Raw genomic sequence first — 18,945 nt, 5'->3', positions numbered from 1 at the left:
CACAATCCTAATTGAGACAATAAGTCTCTACCACACAAATTTACTGGGCAATCAGGTGCCACTAAGAAGGGTACCACAGCCTCCCTTGAACCGTGCGGTTGGCATTCCAAGCGCACCAGAGTGGGTTCTGTTAGCCTTTTTCTTTGTTCTATCCCCGTAAATCCCACTGTTGTTCTATACTGATTTGAAAGCTTAACTCCCTGTGGTTTTGCACACAATACAGAGGTACTCGCCCCTGTATCTATCAAAAATCTCACAGGAGTTCCATATTTTCCAATTGTCAATGTAATAAAGGGTTCCCTTGTGTCTAACCTGAAAATCATTCCCTCTTCCTGACACGGGTTTGCTTCCAGTCAATAGCATTGGTCTGGAATATTCTGCCAAGTTGGAAAAGCATTTACAGTACCCTGTCTCTGTACTGCCGCTCCTGGTCCCTGTGATTGCATCGCCGGCTGCTGTAAGGCAGTCTGCGGGGCACTCACAGGCATCCCTACTACTTGTGGCATTAATCCTTGCTGCGTCTGCATTTGTACTTGGGGCATTCCTGCATTCTGATAACATTCTGAAGCATAGTAACCATATTGCTGACAAATCATATTGTTCAGATGTTATTAAAGATTTTAAATCACCTCTTTCCCCTATTAGCCCTACACACAGAACTAGCTAGGACTGTGACTAATTCAAGCCAGATGATCTCTTAACACTGCAGGAATCTCACTTAAAAAAGAGTCAAACAAAGTTAAATTGCAAAGACATTCCACATAGAGAACTAGAAACAGAATAACACATATTTTAAAATAAACAGAGATCAGAATTCCCTGTAAGACAAAGAACTTATTTAAATCTAATCTAAAACAATCTTTTAAAAGGAACAAAAAAAATTTCAGTTCTTCCTGACCTTTCTAACCTTTACACCCGAGAAATCAAAAACAGATGACATTCCTCAACCTTCAGGCTGAACCAAAGGCTGATTTTCCTGTTCTCGCTGTATTTTTTCTACATCTGCATGAAGAAGATCTGCTGCTACAGAAAATAAATTCCAAATTGTAAGATGCTTTTCTAAGCTGTTCTTCTTTTTCTTATTTTCTTGTATATATGTCAGGAGAGATAATAATTTTGGACGATCAAACGATCCATCCTGAGACCAGCTCAAAACAGAATCTTTTGCATCATATTTGATCCATTTCTCATGAATTTTTTCAATCTGTTTTTTTTCTAATGGGACTAATTCTATGACATGCTGCAAAGGGGAGCATTTTTTTGAACTATCTAAATCTAAATACATAGCATATACAGGAGGCTTTTCTTTCTTATCTGCCCCTTTCCCTTTCATTGTATTCTGACTATTACAATTTCTCCTATAGAGCCACAACCTACAAAAATATACTAATGCACTTAAACAAAGAAAATATACAAAAAAGAAAACTACAAAGCTAAACAAATATATCGGTAATAAGGCCACAGTGTAAGCTTACTCACGCGTCTTCTTATTTCTCTTTTTAGCAAGCCCAGGAGTTATCACCTGTATGTCCACGTCAGTAGTTTGATCAATCCCACATCAGTGGAGCACAGAAATCAGGCGTAAACAACGCTTGCTCTCTCTCAGAATCCTGTAAAAAAACTTCATTAACAACAACTTAATTTGTCCTTCGTCTCGCCTTCTCTTTTCCGTGTGCGGCCTACTCCTGGCTGGCTCGCCACTTTTGTATAAAAGGATGCCGCCACTTTTGTAGAGAACGCCAGACGAATTTCATATTTAATATAAACAGTTTATTTACAATTGTTCTGAATAGCTCAATGGGCTATTGCAGGAAGCATTTCTTGATAAGCAATATACAAGCCAGAATGAATGATCAAAACAAAGCAATGTAAAGCAAAGAAATCAGGATGATATATACAGACAAAGAAAAATTCAAAATGCTTACTTATTTCTTTGTTCCACTCTCCTTATAATCTTCTCCTGATATCACGTGCTTGCAGGCTGTACCATACCATAAATCCTACAGCAGAACATATGCTGCATCTGGTTCCCATTATCGGCCCCCCCTTCTTGCCAGACTTTCTGGAGCCATGCCTTTGGCTGATGTGGGCCTCATGTCTCAGGAGATTTAGTTTAGTGTTGAAACAGCTTGTTCTGCATGATCTTTGAAGCTTTCCACTTCTATCTTTCATGCTTTTATTCAACAAATCTTTCATACTTTTGTTCAACATAGGGAATTCCATTTCCTAGTAGCATGATATGTGAAGCTTGCATCATGAATAGATCTGTAATGAAGATTTTTACAACACGAAAAATGGAGAAGAAGATAGGCACTCAATGTTGAATGAGCATTACGTAAAGGTAACAAGTATTGCATATAGTCAGGTAAAAGACCAAATAAAATTTGATAAACAAGTACACATACTTTAAAGGTAACTCTAGCATTTATTGGAAGCCAATGCAGTTTGATTAAAAGAGGAGCTGACTTGGTGAATCGAGGGGCTTTACATAAAGGACGATCTGCAGTATTCTGAGCTGTTTGAAGCTTTTTGGTAAGAGAGACTTTTAGGCCTGAGGAAACAGCATTACAGTAATCAAATTTGGGTAGCACTACAGATTGAACTAAAGAGCAAAAAAGTGAGTCTTTTCAATCTCCACAAAGAATTAAAGACACTAGAATGCACCATAGAAACCTGATGTTCAAATAATAGGTATTGGTCAATAGTTATTCCCAAGATTTTCATGGTGGTAGAAAAAGGGTAGGTCACATTATCAGTAGTGACGTTTTTATTAGTCATTGGGTGGGCAGAATTAACTTGGTTTTATCCTTATTCAGTTTTAATTAAAAATTGGCAGCCCAAGATTCCATCAGATCCAAGCCAGACTTAATTCTAGGCAAGATTTCATCTATATTTTCTTTAAATGGTAAGTAAATAGTGACATCATCAGCATAAATAAAGGTATTAAACCATTTGATTCCAATAATATAGTTAGTGGGACCATCATTATATTAAACAGAATGGAAAAAAGGGGGGAACCCTGGGGCATCCCATACACAGAAGAGCCAGAGTGAAGAAATGCTACCAGATAACTTTACTTGATATTGCCTTGACTTTAAGAAACCATTGAACCATTGCAGGACTTCACCACAAATGCCAAACTGATCCATCAGATTCAGTAAAATATTATGGTCAACCGTGTCAAAAACGCTGGACATATCAAATTGTAAAATCAAAATTTTCATGCACCGATCCATCCTGAAATTGGTTATCAAGGTCGTAAGAACCGTCTCTGTACTATATGTAGGTTTAAACCCCGGTTGAGAACTAAAATAAATAAAACAACCCCCCCCATCCTAAAAATGAAAAAAAAGAAAAGAAATCAAAAGAAGTCCATGGCTGTAGTATGTGCTCCCAATAAAAAAAATAATAAAAAAAAAGATTTGAAAACTGAACTTCCTTACTGTGTTGCTGTGGTGTGTTTTGGCAATGACCTTATTTTTATGTTGTCCGGTTGTTTTCATTCAGTTATGTCTCATCAAAATGGTCCCAATTAGTTTACAAATGCCTTTTTTTTTTTTTAAATTGTTAGAGAGAATCAGACTGCCAATCCCTGGTAGCCTGCCAGACTTCAGAAAAATACTTGTACTCTCTTGAGATGAGATCAGGAAACCAAGAACTTTTATCTTCAAAAATGTGATTTTTTTTCTTCCTTGCTTGTTTATTTTTACAGTGGCTCAAAACCAGCTGAGAGCCAGCTATAAAACTTTTCCCATGTCTTGAAGTGTAACACAAACCAGTGCTTTTTCATATGTATGATATGAGAGCCACCTACCATTTTTGACAAATATGTCTTTATAAAATCTGCAGCTGGTCTTCAAAAGGCAATTCAATATGAGACGGTGCCTGCATTTAGAGGCATCTGAGGGTCCAAGAAAACAGCAAGGCAAACGATCCGCAAACTCCAAGATGGAAAACAACGTAGCAGATCAGTGGAGAATGTAAACAAAATATCATCTAGAGTATATTGCCCGACACAGGCATTGTGCTACTGAGACGCAAGGGTGCATGACAATTTCTGTATGTCACCATCTGTCTAAGTCATATGGTTTGTGCTGGTTTTTTTCTAACCTATGAGAGAAAACTTTTGGTTTCCTGAACATTCGTTATTACTGGTGCACACAGTCATCAGATAATATAGTAAGGATCACCGAGTAGCCCCTGACGCAGCCCTGCTGGCGAAACATGGCCTGTGTTGGGCAATATACTCTAGATGATATTTTTCATAAAGTTTGTTTACATTCTCCACTGATCTGCTTCGTTGTTTTCCATTTTAGAGGCATCTGATGCACATAAATGCAGAATAGATACCAATTAAATTCACACTTGCCCAAAGCTCTATTCTGTAAGCTTCTGAATAAATGACATAGGAGTAGATTCAGTAAATGGCACCCATTAAAATGAGCACTGATTGTTATTCTAAAAATGGCGCTCTGAGTTGGGTGCCGTTTCTAGAATAGCACTTACTGATGGATTTTATATAGCATGTAGAGATTCGCACCGAAATCCAAGTGTATTCTATAACAATGCGTGTAACTTAATTGGCTTAACAAGCTAATCAGCATTGATAACAGCACGTAACAAGCAATAATGAGCACTAATTGGCAATAATTAGAATTTACACACACAACTCGCTAAAGGGCCCTTTTACTAAGGAGCACCGAAAAATGGCCTGTGCTGGTGTAGACGCATGTATTGGACATGTGCAGATCCATTTTTCAGTGCGCCTGCAAAAAAGGCCTTTTTTTTGCTGAAAATGGATGTGCAGCAAAATAAAAATCAGCGAGCGTCCATCATAAGCCTGAGACCTTACCGTGACCCATTGACTTAGCGGTAAGGTCTCACGTGTTAACCGGGTGATAATTGTCAGTGCACATACGCTGTCGATTACTGCCTGGTTAGCGCCATGCAGTACAAAGTAGAAATTATTTTCTGCCACGCATTTTAGACATGCATCAAAATTAGAATTACCACCCGGGGCACGCGGTAGCTGGGCAGTAGTTCTAATTTGATGCACGTTGTACGTGCATAGGCGCCTACGCATCTTAGTAAAAGGGCCCCTAAGTGTATTCTGTAATGAACTGCGCCTAAATTATAAAGTACACAGTTCAAAAGGGGCATTGCTATAGGCGGGAAAGTGGGCGTTCCGTGGGCATTCCCAAATTTATATATAGAATATGGCCCAGTGTACGTAAATCTATGCGCAGTGATTTACGCCACATTTCATTGGTGTAAATGGAGGCGCGTAGGTTTAGGCATTGGGATATCAACTAAGTAAGTGTATTCTATATACCACGCCTAAATCTAGGTGCTACTTGTAGAATACGCTTAAGCGGAAATGTTTACTGTGTGGGTTTTTTAGGTGCCTTATATAGAATCTGGCCCTTAGCTCTGGGACCCGAGGATTTATGCCAACTGAAACCTAATGTCAATCCTCATGCCTAAATTAGGCATAGATCCCCTTGATTCTATAATACGGTGCACATCTTTAGTGAATGTGCCTGGCCCTCCCATGGCCACGCTCCCTTTTCAGTTGAGTGCTAAAAGATTTACACACACATCTTACCTAGCAACATACGCATATAAATTCAAAGTGTTGCCAATTAGCTGCAATAATTGATTATAAGTGCTCAATTATTGGTGCTAATTAACTCATTATTCAATTAAATTACACACGCAAATTGGGTGTATACAGTTTTGAGCGCCATTTATAGAAATTAGGGAATAGTGTACAATTGAAAAGGGGGTGTACGCAGTGGTGTGCTGGAGCCGGCTCACACCGGCTCGCAAGAGCTGGTTGTTAACTTTGCTCGGCTCTTGCGAGCCGGTTGTTGAATTGCGTGAGCCGGCTCTCTTCCTCCCTCCCAATCCGGTCCCTTACGTCAGCGACTTCACAAATTCTTCGGGGTCGCTGCAAGCACTGACTCTCCCGCTGGCGCTGCAGGTTCGCATTTTAAAAATGGCCGCCGAGACTTCCAGAGGCGGCCTCGCGAGACTTCTGCCGAAGTCTTGGAGGCCGCCCTTGTAAGTCTCGGCGGCCATTTTGAATCGCGAACCTGCAGCGCCAGCGGGGGAGAGTCAGCGCTTGCAGCGACCCCGAAGAATTCGTGAAGTCGCTGACGTAAGGGACCGGATCCGGAGGGAGGGAGTTGAATTCGCCGAACTCAGGGGGGGTGGCAAGGGAGAGAAGGGAGTCGCTGGGCATTTGTAAATGGAGGGGAGGGGAGAGAAAGGTCACTATAGGTGCATGCAGGGCAGGGCAGGGGAGAGGAGGGTCACTGCTGGACATAGGTGGATGGAGGGCAGGGGAGAGGAGGGTCACTGCTGGACATGGGTGCATGCAGGGCAGGGGACAGGAGGATCGCTGGGTTTAGGTGCATGCAGGGCAGGGGACAGGAGGGTCACTGGACATGGGTGGATGGAGGGCAGGGGAGAGGAGGGTCACTGCTGGACATGGGTGCATGCAGGGCAGGGGACAGGAGGGTCACTGCTGGACATGGGTGCATGCAGGGCAGGGGCAGGAGGGTCACTGGACATGGGTGGATGGAGGGCAGGGGAGAGGAGGGTCACTGCTGGACATGGGTGCATGCAGGGCAGGGGACAGGAGAGTCACTGGACATGGGTGGATGGAGGGCAGGGGAGAGGAGGGTCACTGCTGGACATGGGTGGATGGAGGGCAGGGCAGGGGACAGGAGGGTCACTGGACATGGGTGGACGGAGGGCAGGGGAGAGGAGGGTCACTGCTGGACATGGGTGCATGCAGGGCAGGGGAGAGGAGGGTCACTGCTGGACATGGGTGCATGCAGGGCAGGGGACAGGAGGATCGCTGGGTATAGGTGCATGCAGGGCAGGGCAGGGGACAGGAGGGTCACTGGACATGGGTGGATGGAGGGCAGGGGAGAGGAGGGGAAAGAGAAGAAATGCTGGACATGGATGGAGGGGAGAGAAGAGTGAGGAAGGAGATGAGATGAGGGAAAAGGAAGAGAGGAGAAAAATTGCACATGGATGAAGAAAATAGGCAGAAGCTGAGGACCAGAAATGAAGAAGAAAGGAAGAAAGAAATAAATGGAAAGGAAGCCCTGGAAACGGAGTTAAGAGGACAGATAGCAGCAGAATCGGATACTGGGCCAGCATGATCAGAAAAACAGACCACCAGACAACAAAGGTAGAAAAAAAATCATTTTATTTTCATTATAGTGTTTGGAATATGTTCACTTTGAAAATCAGGTGCTTAACATTAAAAGTTTATATTTATTTACTTATTTATGGCATTTTATCCCACATTAAACATGAATTAGATTGGAACCTGGGATCATTTAATGTTGTTTTCCTGGAGAGAGTAATGCATTGCCCCCCCCCCCCCCCCCGGCTATAGCCAGCTCTGCAATTTTTTGGGGGGGGCGCAGAGGTGGACGGGAGGGGGGGGGCGCAGAGATGGACCGAGGAGAGAGCCTGTTGTTAAACATTTACCAGCACACCACTGGACGTACGTGTGGGAGAAATATGGGCAGGGCATGAGGAGTGTCACCCATCAATGCATTCATCTTATATAATAGTGTCAGATGTGCACATTGACTGACAGATCTAGGCGTGCCCTCCTACGCCTGCCGTTGACTCTCCTTTTTGGCACACCACTGTGGGTTTCGATTAGTATTCTGTAATAGCATCAGTGCGCCCTGATGCTCTTATAGAATTGGCACCCCCACATTGTATCTATGCACTGTTGTTCAAAGTACTAGGTTAAAGTAAAAAATAAATGTGAAGAACACTTTAAAAAAATGTACTTAAATGAAAGTAAAAAAGTTATTGCCTAATATACAGTAATACTTTTTGAGTAAAAAGAGAAAATTCCACAACTACAATGAATGCAACTATTGTTAATTCTTTTATCTCAACAACTTTATTGCTCTACAGTTCAATCCACTTTGCTTTTAGTAAACTGCATTTCAAAAATGACTGTCACTCATGCGTGTGCGCTTGTGAGTCATTAATCCAGCACAGCTGAAAAGGTTCAACAACTACACTAGCAGGAGGTGGATTGCTCAGTCTGATAAAAGGTTCCTTCAAATCAGGCCAGGTTGCAAAATTACTGTGAGCTGCTATGAGAGGTCATGGCAGCCATTTTACAGAGGTTCCACAAAGGGCAGGAGCGAGAGGGCTGGGCACCTGCCCCAATGACCCTGCTGGACCACCAGGGATGTAGGTAAGCCTGGGGGCTTACCTTCATGATTGGGGGGAGGCGGGGTGGGGGGTCTTAATATGGGCTGGGGAGAGGGAAGAAGGGAAAGAGGGGACATTTGGGGGGTGGGCAAGGGGGGGCAGATGGGGATCAGGAGCTTTTTAAAAAATAAAAGCAATAAAAATTTATGCTGCCCTGGCCCAATATTCAGCCAGGGCCGGCCCCAACTGAATATCGGCCAGGCCTGCATAACCTCTGGCAGCCTGCCTGCCCACCCCAAATTATCCCCTGATATTCAGTGCTGGTGCCTAGACATGGCCTGGCACTGAAGTGGTGCTGTCTAATTCATCACTTACATCTTCATCTTTATCTTTATTATCATTGTCATGCTGTCCAGTTACAAAGAAGGCTTTCACAAAGTTGGAATTGTCTGTTGTTGTTCTCACAATTTTTCATCTGATAGCAAATTCTGTTTTAATACCTGATGCAAGAACGTCAGTGTGTAAGAACTCTTCAGTCTTAAGGCCAGACAAGCAGACTTCCTTTCCAAAGACTATCCCTCCATGGGATGACCAGTTGTGGTAGATACATATGTCTGTTCATGATTTGTTACAAGCTTCAGTTTCGTCTCCACTTTAAATTCATCACCGCTCTATTTGGCTGGATTCCAGTAACCAGCTCAACAAACGCAGACTACACCACCGTTCCTATAGGCTATATTCACTGAACAGCAAAATTTAAGATGAGATGATCCACTCTTTGCTTGATGAGGTTTGCAGTAGTAAAATCCTGTCCCCGGTTTTGCTGTTCCATTTGGTTTCCTGAGGTATCGTCATTTACATCTCACTTCCATTTTTTATTTTTAACTGAAAGCATCAGATGTAACTGAGTGAAAGTTGTAAGAACTGGCAAAATTATTACCTCAATAAATGTAAAAGTAACAAATGTTATCCTGTACTTCTTTACAAGTAACAGTGACAAACTTTTACTTTACAGTAACTAGTCACATTTACTTAGTTACTATACAACAGTTCATCTATGCACCTACCGAGACAACTGCCCATATATAAGAACAATATGTTAGATTTAAAAATAGATTTGGGGACCAGCCCCATGGCGTCTGTTGTCTCAGGTCAGGATCACCTTCCAAAGTGATGCATATGAACCCAGCAGGAAAGGCACCTGTCACTGCTATAGAAATCCTTGCCAGCCATGGAAGAGGTGCTGAGGACAAGGCCTGAGAGAGTTCCTTCCAGCCTTCCTGGCTTTAGAGTTTATATGTTGCCTGGAAATGCTGTCTGGGCTGAGAGAGGACTGTATATGAGGAGAAATTAACAACTGGAATTCTGAGTTTGTGCAATATAAATACAGGGAGAACTTACAGAGGGGCCCTTTAACTAAGCTGCATAGGCGCCTACGTGCGCCCAACATGTGCGAATTTGGAACTACCGTCCGTCTACCGCATGGCCCTGGCGTTTGTACGCATGTCCAGTAGGCACGCTGGAAATTTTCCAGCTTGCGGCGCTAACTGGGCGGTAATTGGCATTGTACACGTGCTGACGATTACCACCCGGTTAACGCGTGAGACCTTACCGCTAAGTCAATGGGTGGTGGTAAAGTCTCAGGCCCAAAATGGACATATGACAATTTTGCCGCACATCCATTTTCGGCCCACCCCCCCAAAAGACCTTTTTTGCAGGTGTGCTGAAAAATGGACCTGTGCATGCCCAATACACGCGTCTGCACCACTTTTCGGTGCGCCTTTGTAAAAGGACCCCAGAATGATTTACCTGGGTAGATATTTCTGGAGGAAACTGGTCTCTTTAAAACCACTAAAATTATGTGTAAGCTTCCACATTCTCTCCCTCATTCTATAAACTTGTGAGCCCAATTTGGCGCTTAGTGCGAAAAGTTGCACGCCCAAGTTATAGAATAAAGTCAATTATGCACAAAAGGACTAGATTCAGCAAATGTCACAGAAATGTGGGCACTGAAAAAAAATCCATGAAGAACGCTATTCTATAAACAGCACTCCAAGTTGCGCCATTTATAGAATAGTGTGTAGCTCCGGGATCCACGCCCAGAGGATTTACACCAACTGAAACCTGGTGTTAATCCTGATACGTAAGTTAGGTGTGGATCCCCCAAATTCTATAATACTGTGTGTATCTTTAGTGAATGCCCTGACCCACCCATGCTCCTCCCATGGCCACACCCCTTTTCAGTTGCGCACTAAAAGATTTGTACATGGATATTTATAGAATAGTGCTTAGCAAGATGTGTGCGTAAATCTTAATTGGAGCCAATTAACGGCAGTAATTGGTTGTTAGTGTCTAATTATTGCTAGTTAGCTTATTAATTAAAATGTGCACGCTGATTAGGCATGCTGCCAAATTTGGATGCACACTTTTGGATGCCATATATAGAATTCAGGGGACAATGTAATTGAATAATTAGCTGCTAAGTGGCATTAACAGCCAATTATTGGCAATAATTGGTGTTAATTGATGCTAATTGGCACTGATTAACATTTACATGCATAAATACTATTAGTCGATATTCTAGAAAATGTGTGCGAAATTTCCATAGCACACAACTCAGGAGGGTGTGGACCCGAGAGGGGCATGGGCTGGTCCTTTTGAAGGCTCAAATCTGGTATAAAAATGTTTTTATTTCAAAATGCATATCCTAAATAGCCTTTTGCCTTTGTGTTTGATTGTTGATACCTCAGTTCCCGCAGCTACCGTTCTAGTTTTTGCTATTGTTTCTTTCTTCTTTGTTGAATTTATTGCATTTTATTATACTCTCTCCCAGGGCTGCTGAGAGACAAAGCTGAGCCCGGGGGAGATCAGAGCTTCTCCCCCCGGGCTGCCGCCATCACCGCCACTACTGTCCTCCCCCCCAACCAGGTCACCACCATTGCCCCCCCCCCAGCTACTGCAGTCCCCTCCCCCGGTCACGTACTGCATCTGCTCTCTCCCTTAGTCTGTCTCTCTCCTGCTCCTGTGTGCTGGGACCCGGGTTATCATGTTAACACAGGTCCTTTTTACTGCCACATCCCCTCCTGCCTATGTGGAAACAGGAAGCACTTCACACAGGAAGAGGCAGGACGGGGCAGAAAGAAGGACCTGTGGTGCCAGAGCTGCATTAATGCAATAAACCAGGTCCCGGCACACTGGAGTAGGAGAGACAGACCGAGGGAGTAGAACCTTCTGCTGGCCTGGCCTGCCTGCTACTGGAAACCTTGTCGGTGTTGGGCCCCCCTTGGAGGCTGGGCGTAGGGGTATCTTCTCCCCTCCCGCCCCTCTCTAGGCGGACCAGCTCTCTCCATTTGAATATTGTAAATCGCCTAGAAGGAAGTGTTGATGGGTCGTATATCAAATATTATTGGTCAGGGGGATGCCTGGCGCCGTGCACATGTTATAGAATACTGGCAGTTATAACCCTAACTGCCTACAGTTAGGCGTGAGCATTTACCTCAGCCATTGAGCAAGCGTAAGTGTTTGTGTCTAAAGTAAGGCGAGTAATTGCTGACTTTCTCTAGTACTCTATAATGGGAACTGTGCATACATTTTCTGACATAGAATTTGCACTCAGTGCACATCATCACGAAGCCCAATTTTAGGCAAACTATAGAGAAGTACTTCCTGTGCATATGTTTAACCAGATGAATAAGGGGCCTTCTAGGACTTATGATTTGGTTGGGGAGTAAACAGCATCCCCCTCGTTCTGTAACTTGGCCACCTACATGTACACGCTGAGCGTGAGCATAAGTTATAAAATACCAGCACTTCTGTGTGTGACAGTTAGAACTACACCCGTAAGTTCTAGTAAAGTGCTAAAGGCTATTTTGTGACTTTAGTGCGCAAATCACTTAGGGCTCAGTATTCAGCCCGTGCCGGTAAGCAGCGCCAGAACTGCTCACAGCCACAAGCTGAACTGACCCTGAATATTTAATGCTGGGGCATGTGTGGCTCCTGGCATTGAATATCCAGGTATCAGCGGTCACCCAGAAGTTAACCAGGCACCAGCCGATATTCAAACCGGTGCCCGATTAACTTTATGCAGTTACTTAGCTGGATAATGGACTGAAAATCACAGCCTACCAGCTAAGTAGGCACTCCACTCATGCTCATCCACCGGCCTGCCCCTAACCTAACCGGTTAGCTACAATTTTCACCAGCATTAACTGGTTAACTGCCACTCAATATTAGGAGCCTCTCCTGCTGGTTAAACCCTTTAAAATATTGGGCGGATAATGCTTAAATGCAAGTTTACATGCACAAGGAGAGGCGCATGGGTGGAATATAGATATGTCCAATATTTATAAGCATATCTTACAAAATAGGCCTATTCTACCACCCTTAAAACCACTCATTATTCCACTGGTCTGATAGCACTATTCTACTGCCCATAGAACCACACATTATCCCACTAGTCTGATAGCACTATTCTATCACCATTAAAACAATGTATTATTCCACTGGTCTGATGGCACTATTCTATCACCATTAGAATCATGCTTTATCCCATTGGCCTTTTGCTTCTTTTACACTACTCTTAGAGCCATGCTTTAGCTCTCTGTCATGCTGTCTCTGATATACCATACTCAGAGCCATGAGTTACTCTCCTGGCCTGATTCCCCTATTAAACCATGCTCAGAGCCACTCATTAACCCATTGGCCTTTTGTCCCTCTTACACCATGCTCAGATCCACGAGTTACCCTGTTGGCCTGATATCCTTCATACACCATGCTTAGATCCAGAAGTTAATCCATTGGTCTGATGCCCCTCATGCTCAGAGCCACATGGTACTCCATTGGCCTGATATTCCTCATACACCACGCTCAGATCCACGAGTTACTCCATTGCCCTTTTGCCCCTCTTACACCACGCTCAGAGCTACACGTTACCCCATGGCCTGATATCCCTCTTACACCACGCTGAGACCCATACGTTACCCCTTTGGCCTGATGTCCCTTGCACCAATCTCAGAGCCATACAGTACCCACTGGCCTGATCTCCCTTTCTACCTGGTGCACTAAATTTTTCTGGTCATTGCACTGTCCTCACCGTTCCTGCTAGTCACTCAGGAGCTGTATGCAGATACTAATGAACAGAATCTCTGTATTTAGTTTTTCACCATCCTTTTATATTAACTGTCCATTAACAGGGCAGCGAAGCAGCGCCGGAAGGGGGATCGCATTGTGATTGAGTGTCAGGAACAAGCCTACTGGCTGGTGAACAGACCACCGGTGAGTGCTGTTGGATTATTTGTAGTAAATAATTAGCAGATTTTATACACACAGCTTCAGCTTTAGAAATGTTAATTTCTTTTCTTCATCTCTCTCATACACCCCAGAATAATTCACTGCTGAGTCACTTTAAAGTTGAAGTAACAAAACATCTGTTTACTCACAGTTTGTAGTTAGATTATATTCAGACAGGCTTATATATACATAATACTATACATTTGGATTATCAGCTCTTTCCATGTGCTTAGATGGTAATGGATGCTCACACCACCATAGATCCTCTCAGCTTAGGAGAGATCATGAGCTCCATGTGCTGTGTCTGACCCCCACAGGAAGTTGCATGGGTGTGACCTCTCTAGGTAATTCACATCAGAGGTCACAGAGTAATCACAGAGAAAAAAAATTGGTGACAGGCAATGCATGTAAAATACAATACATTATTCCAACAAACCCCTTCTCATGCATAACTGTCATGCAATTATTTATTCATACAAAGTCCAAGCTTTATTCGCAGATTCTCAAAACGTTCTCTGGGTAACGGTTTGGTCATGATGTCAGCTGTCATCTCACTGGTGTGACAATAGTGTAGACTGATGACCCCTTCTTTCGCCAGCTCTCGCACGTTGTGGTATTTCGTTGCGATGTGCTTGGTGCGTGACTGAACCTTGTCATTCTGTGACAGTCGGATGCAGCTCTGATTATCTTCCATTATCTGGATTGGTCTCTGTTCAGCTATTCCAAAATCCAGCAAAAGTTTTTCAATCCACATCAGTTCTCTGCATGCTTCTGATACAGCCACATATTCAGCTTCTGTAGAAGACAGACTCACAATACTTTGTTTATGACTGGCCCAAGAAATTTGTACATTTCCATACATAAACACATATCCACTTGTGGATTTATAATCAGAATGATCCCCTGCCCAATCTGAATCACAGTAACATATTAGTTTTGGATTACTATTGGCTGAAATCTTTAATTTACAATCAATGGTACCTTTTAAATACCTTACCATCCTTTTAACTGCAGTCCAATCTGATTTGGTAGGTGAGCTGACCCTTCTGCTCAAAATTCCTACTGCATTTGCTATATCAGCCCTGTATGTGGTAGTCAGATATAAAAGCTTACCTATGGCTGATCTATATTGGATGTTATCTGGTAAAGGTTCTCTTACTGTTTCATCCTTCAGAAAATCAGTGATCATGGGAGTGCTTACAACTTGGGCATCTTGCATACCTAAACTTTCAATAAGCTCATTTATTTTCTGCTTCTGGCTTAGAAGATAAGAACCATCATTTTGTTTCTCAATTTCTATACCAAGATAGTATGACACATTACCAAGTTCTTTTATCTCAACATTCAGGTTTAAATATTTTACAATGTCCTTGTACTCTTGCTCACTTTCGCTTGCAATGAGCAGATCATCAATAAAAGCTAAAATGTATGCATATTGTCCATTTCTGCACCTAGTGTACAAGCATTTATCTGCTTCACCTTGCTTAAATCCTAAATTTGTCAATATTTCATGCAATTTGTCATTCCAACATTTTGCACTTTGCTTTAATCCATAAAGACCTTTGTTTAATTTACACACTAGCTGTCTTTGTTTTGTATTTATGAAACCTGTTGGCTGTTCCATGTACAAGTCTTCAGTTATATCTCCATGAAGAAATGCTGTTTTCACATCAATGTGGTTGACTTGCATGCCTTTTGAGACTGCAATGCTCAGAAGTGTTCTAATTGTCGTGTGTTTCACTACAGGTGCAAACACTTCATCAAAATCTTCTCCATATTTTTGAAGATATCCCTTTGCGACTAATCTGGCTTTATACCTTTCCACTTTTCCTTGTGCATTCCTTTTAACTTGAATACCCATTTGCATCCTATAGCTTTCTTGCCAGGAGGTAATTTTGTAAGAATCCAAGTATTATTTTTATGCAATGCATCAATTTCTTCTTGTGCAGCTTTACGCCATTCAGCAGCTTCTTCTGCTGGCATTTTCTCAATCTCATCCCATGTTAAGGGCTCTTGAGCTTCTGCTGACTTTGTTAGGTAAGACAGTCTTGGGGGTGGAACACCTTTGTTTTCCCTGGATGAGCGTCTGACAACAGGTTGGTCTGACCTTTCCGCATCCTCTAAATCTGAGAGTCCTTCTCCACTTGATTCCCCTTCTCCAACTGTACTGTCTTCTTCAATGATCCTTTCTGTGTCTGCTTCCTCTGCCTGTTCCTCGTTAGATACAGATGAGTTGCTTTCAGACATCTGCCTTGGTATGGCATTTATATACACTGGCATGTCTATTATGGTTCTAGTTTCATATTCTGGATGATAAGGCTCATCTGGGATAATCCAGCCTTTATCAACCCTTTTGTTTTCATCAAAATATGTAACATGTCTTATGCCAACAATGCCAGTTTTCAGATTCAAAATTCTATATCCTTTGTGTCCTGGAGCATAGCCAACTAAAATGCCCCTTTCTGTTGTGGAATCCAGCTTATGCCTTCTTTGCTTTGGTACATGAGCATATGCTGTACTTCCAAATGTTCTTATGTGTGACAGGTTTGGCTTCCTACCATGCCATGTCTCATGTGGTGTGCGCTCAGCGCCTTCAGTTGGCATTCTGTTTTGTAGGTACACTGCTGTGAGAATGGCTTCCCCCCATAGTCTTTTAGGGAGATTGCTATCTGACAGCATACATCTGGTCATTTCCACAAGTGACCTAAATTTTCTCTCTGCAACAGAATTTTGCTCTGGTGTATAAGCTACTGTTGTGATATGCTGAATGCCTTCTTGTTCTAGAAATGTGCGCATGCTTTGTGAAGTGAACTCACCACCATTGTCGGTCTGAAGAACCTTTGGTTTTCTTTCAAATTTATTGCTCACCATGGCTACATATTTCTTCAGCATGTCTGTGACTTGACTTTTTTCTTTCAGCAAATAGGCCACACAGTATCTAGAGAAATCATCCAAGAATATTAGCACAAATCTGTTATTTCCCAATGATGGGATATTAAACGGTCCACATAAGTCACTGTGTATTAAGTCCAGTACTTTATTACTCCTATTTCCTGTGTATGCAGGAAATGAGGGTCTCACACCTTTTTGAGTAGCACAGTCTATGCATTTCTCCATTTTACCAGTATCTGCACTGATCTGAATGCCTGTGGCTAGTTGCCTACTGTAAAGATCCTGGATCACCTTAAAATCACGATGTCCCAGGCGGCGATGCCAGATTTCCAGACTACATTTACCATCATTCTTCCTTACTTGCGCCAGATGTGAGGCTTCACCTGAAATGCTCAGTTTATAAACATCATTATGCATAAAAGCTTCAGCATACACTTCATCATTTTTAGAGATTGTGCACTTACTGTTTTCAAAATGAATCACAAATCCCTTCTTATCTAATGTAGATACACTAAGCATATTGCAAACTGCTTGGGGAATATACAAGACATCACTTACAGGAATTTCTTTAACTTCATTAGACACTTTGCATTTTAAGAATCCAATGCCTTTTGCTTGGATCTTAGCAGTCCCTGCGTTTGCAGTTTTAAGAATACCTTCTTCTGGACACATTTCCTGAAAGAAATCCTTACAATTGGTTAAATGGCATGTGCTCCCCGAATCCAAAATCCAAGTACTTTCATTTGAATTATTATTTACCATAGTCAAAGATTTTTCTGCCATTAGAAAGCCCTTATGTTTATCATTGTCTTTCATACATTTCCTGGTTGGAGAATTCTTTTGTTCCATTGGCTTAGGTGAGCTAGAGGGAGTGTTTTGTGTTTCCTTACACCATTTAGATACATGTCCCTCCTTTCCACATGAGTAGCAAATCAGCTTGCCCTTGGGTGGAGTTTTCCCATAGCTCCGCCTTCCTCTGTTCTTTGCCAAGAAATTTGTTTCATTTCTCTCTGACTGACTTTGAGAACACTTCTCCTCAGAATCATTAATTATGCATTCCTGCCTCAGTTTTGATGCTGCCTGTTCAAAAGATTGCCCTTCAATGGCTTCATTTACAGACCTAAAGACAGACTGAATCTTTCTTTTAAAACTTAAGAGAAAAATGTGGCTTTTTTACTGCCTGGTAATATTTCTCTTCTTTTTCAATTCCTGGCCCTGGGCCCATAACCCTTTTGTTGGATTATTTGTAGTAAATAATTAGCAGATTTTATACACACAGCTTCAGCTTTAGAAATGTTAATTTCTTTTCTTCATCTCTCTCATACACCCCAGAATAATTCACTGCTGAGTCACTTTAAAGTTGAAGTAACAAAACATCTGTTTACTCACAGTTTGTAGTTAGATTATATTCAGACAGGCTTATATATACATAATACTATACATTTGGATTATCAGCTCTTTCCATGTGCTTAGATGGTAATGGATGCTCACACCACCATAGATCCTCTCAGCTTAGGAGAGATCATGAGCTCCATGTGCTGTGTCTGACCCCCACAGGAAGTTGCATGGGTGTGACCTCTCTAAGTAATTCACATCAGAGGTCACAGAGTAATCACAGAGAAAAAAAATTGGTGACAGGCAATGCATGTAAAATACAATACATTATTCCAACAAGTGCTATGAATCTTGGAGCTGGGAAAATTGTTTTCTCCTATCCCCCCTTTCATGGTAGCTCAGAACAATTAAAATACAAAGACCCGATGTCATGTTAAATAATTTTTGGACAAAACATTTGCAAGTGGATCTTGAAGTGGTTTAACACCTACTTCCAGAAGTTGATAACGTTTCAATTCCAATATATTTACAAATTAACCCCCTTGTTTACAAAGCCGCACTGCAATGCCAACACAGCCCATTCAAAGTGAATGGGCTGTGTCGGCATTACCACACCAGCAGCCGCTAGCACAGCTTTGTAAAAGTCATTCATTAGAAATTTAATTTCTCTTCATAATATTGGTTGAGACTTCAATCGTTAATACTGGTCCTAAACCTTTGTAATTCTCTTTTTCTTAAGCTACTACACTCTGGGGCTCATTTACAAAACAAAAAAAAAAGTCCAAAAATGTCATAAAGTGACAGGACATTTTTCTCTCAAAAACATCCAAGCTGCAATTTTCGACATCCCGGTTTTAGATGCTTTGCGCCACAATTCATCCAAATTTCAAGGGGTGTTTTTTGGGGGGGGGGGGGGGTGTTTTGGGTGGGACATGGGCAGGACATGTGTGGCACCAAAAGGTAGATGTTATTCTGCAATAATGGAAGAAAATGAAAATGTCTAGGGACAAAATTAAGATGTTTTTTTTTACCAGGGCTATTGTAGTGGTGTACAGTTGAGTACAGTAGGTTTTTGGTGGGTTTTGGAGGGCTCCCCATACACTATAAAGGGGTAACAGTATGTTGTGTACCTGGGATCTTTGATGTGAAATTTATGCGGTGCCCTCTAGGGTCCCCCACTGCTCTGCTGGAATGTTTGTGTGGCCAGTCTACTAAGAATGCTGGGCCCCA

The 18,945-nt window shown here is 42.3% G+C and overlaps 1 protein-coding gene across 1 annotated transcript in view; it reads left to right on the top strand.

Annotated features, from left to right (window-relative positions):
• RGS11 (regulator of G protein signaling 11) overlaps positions 1 to 18,945 on the top strand; it is a 167,236-nt gene that overhangs the window by 73,116 nt on the left and 75,175 nt on the right. The window contains exon 9 of the mRNA XM_030212787.1: positions 13,392 to 13,473. Coding sequence (XP_030068647.1) covers positions 13,392 to 13,473 — 82 coding nt within the window. The remainder of the gene's footprint in view (positions 1 to 13,391; positions 13,474 to 18,945) is intronic.

This window comes from Microcaecilia unicolor, chromosome 8 (assembly GCF_901765095.1).
Source record: "Microcaecilia unicolor chromosome 8, aMicUni1.1, whole genome shotgun sequence".
In the NCBI taxonomy this organism is placed as follows: Eukaryota; Metazoa; Chordata; class Amphibia; order Gymnophiona; family Siphonopidae; genus Microcaecilia; species Microcaecilia unicolor.
Note: the sequence above shows the minus strand (reverse complement) of the source record. Positions and strands in the feature narration are given on the sequence as shown.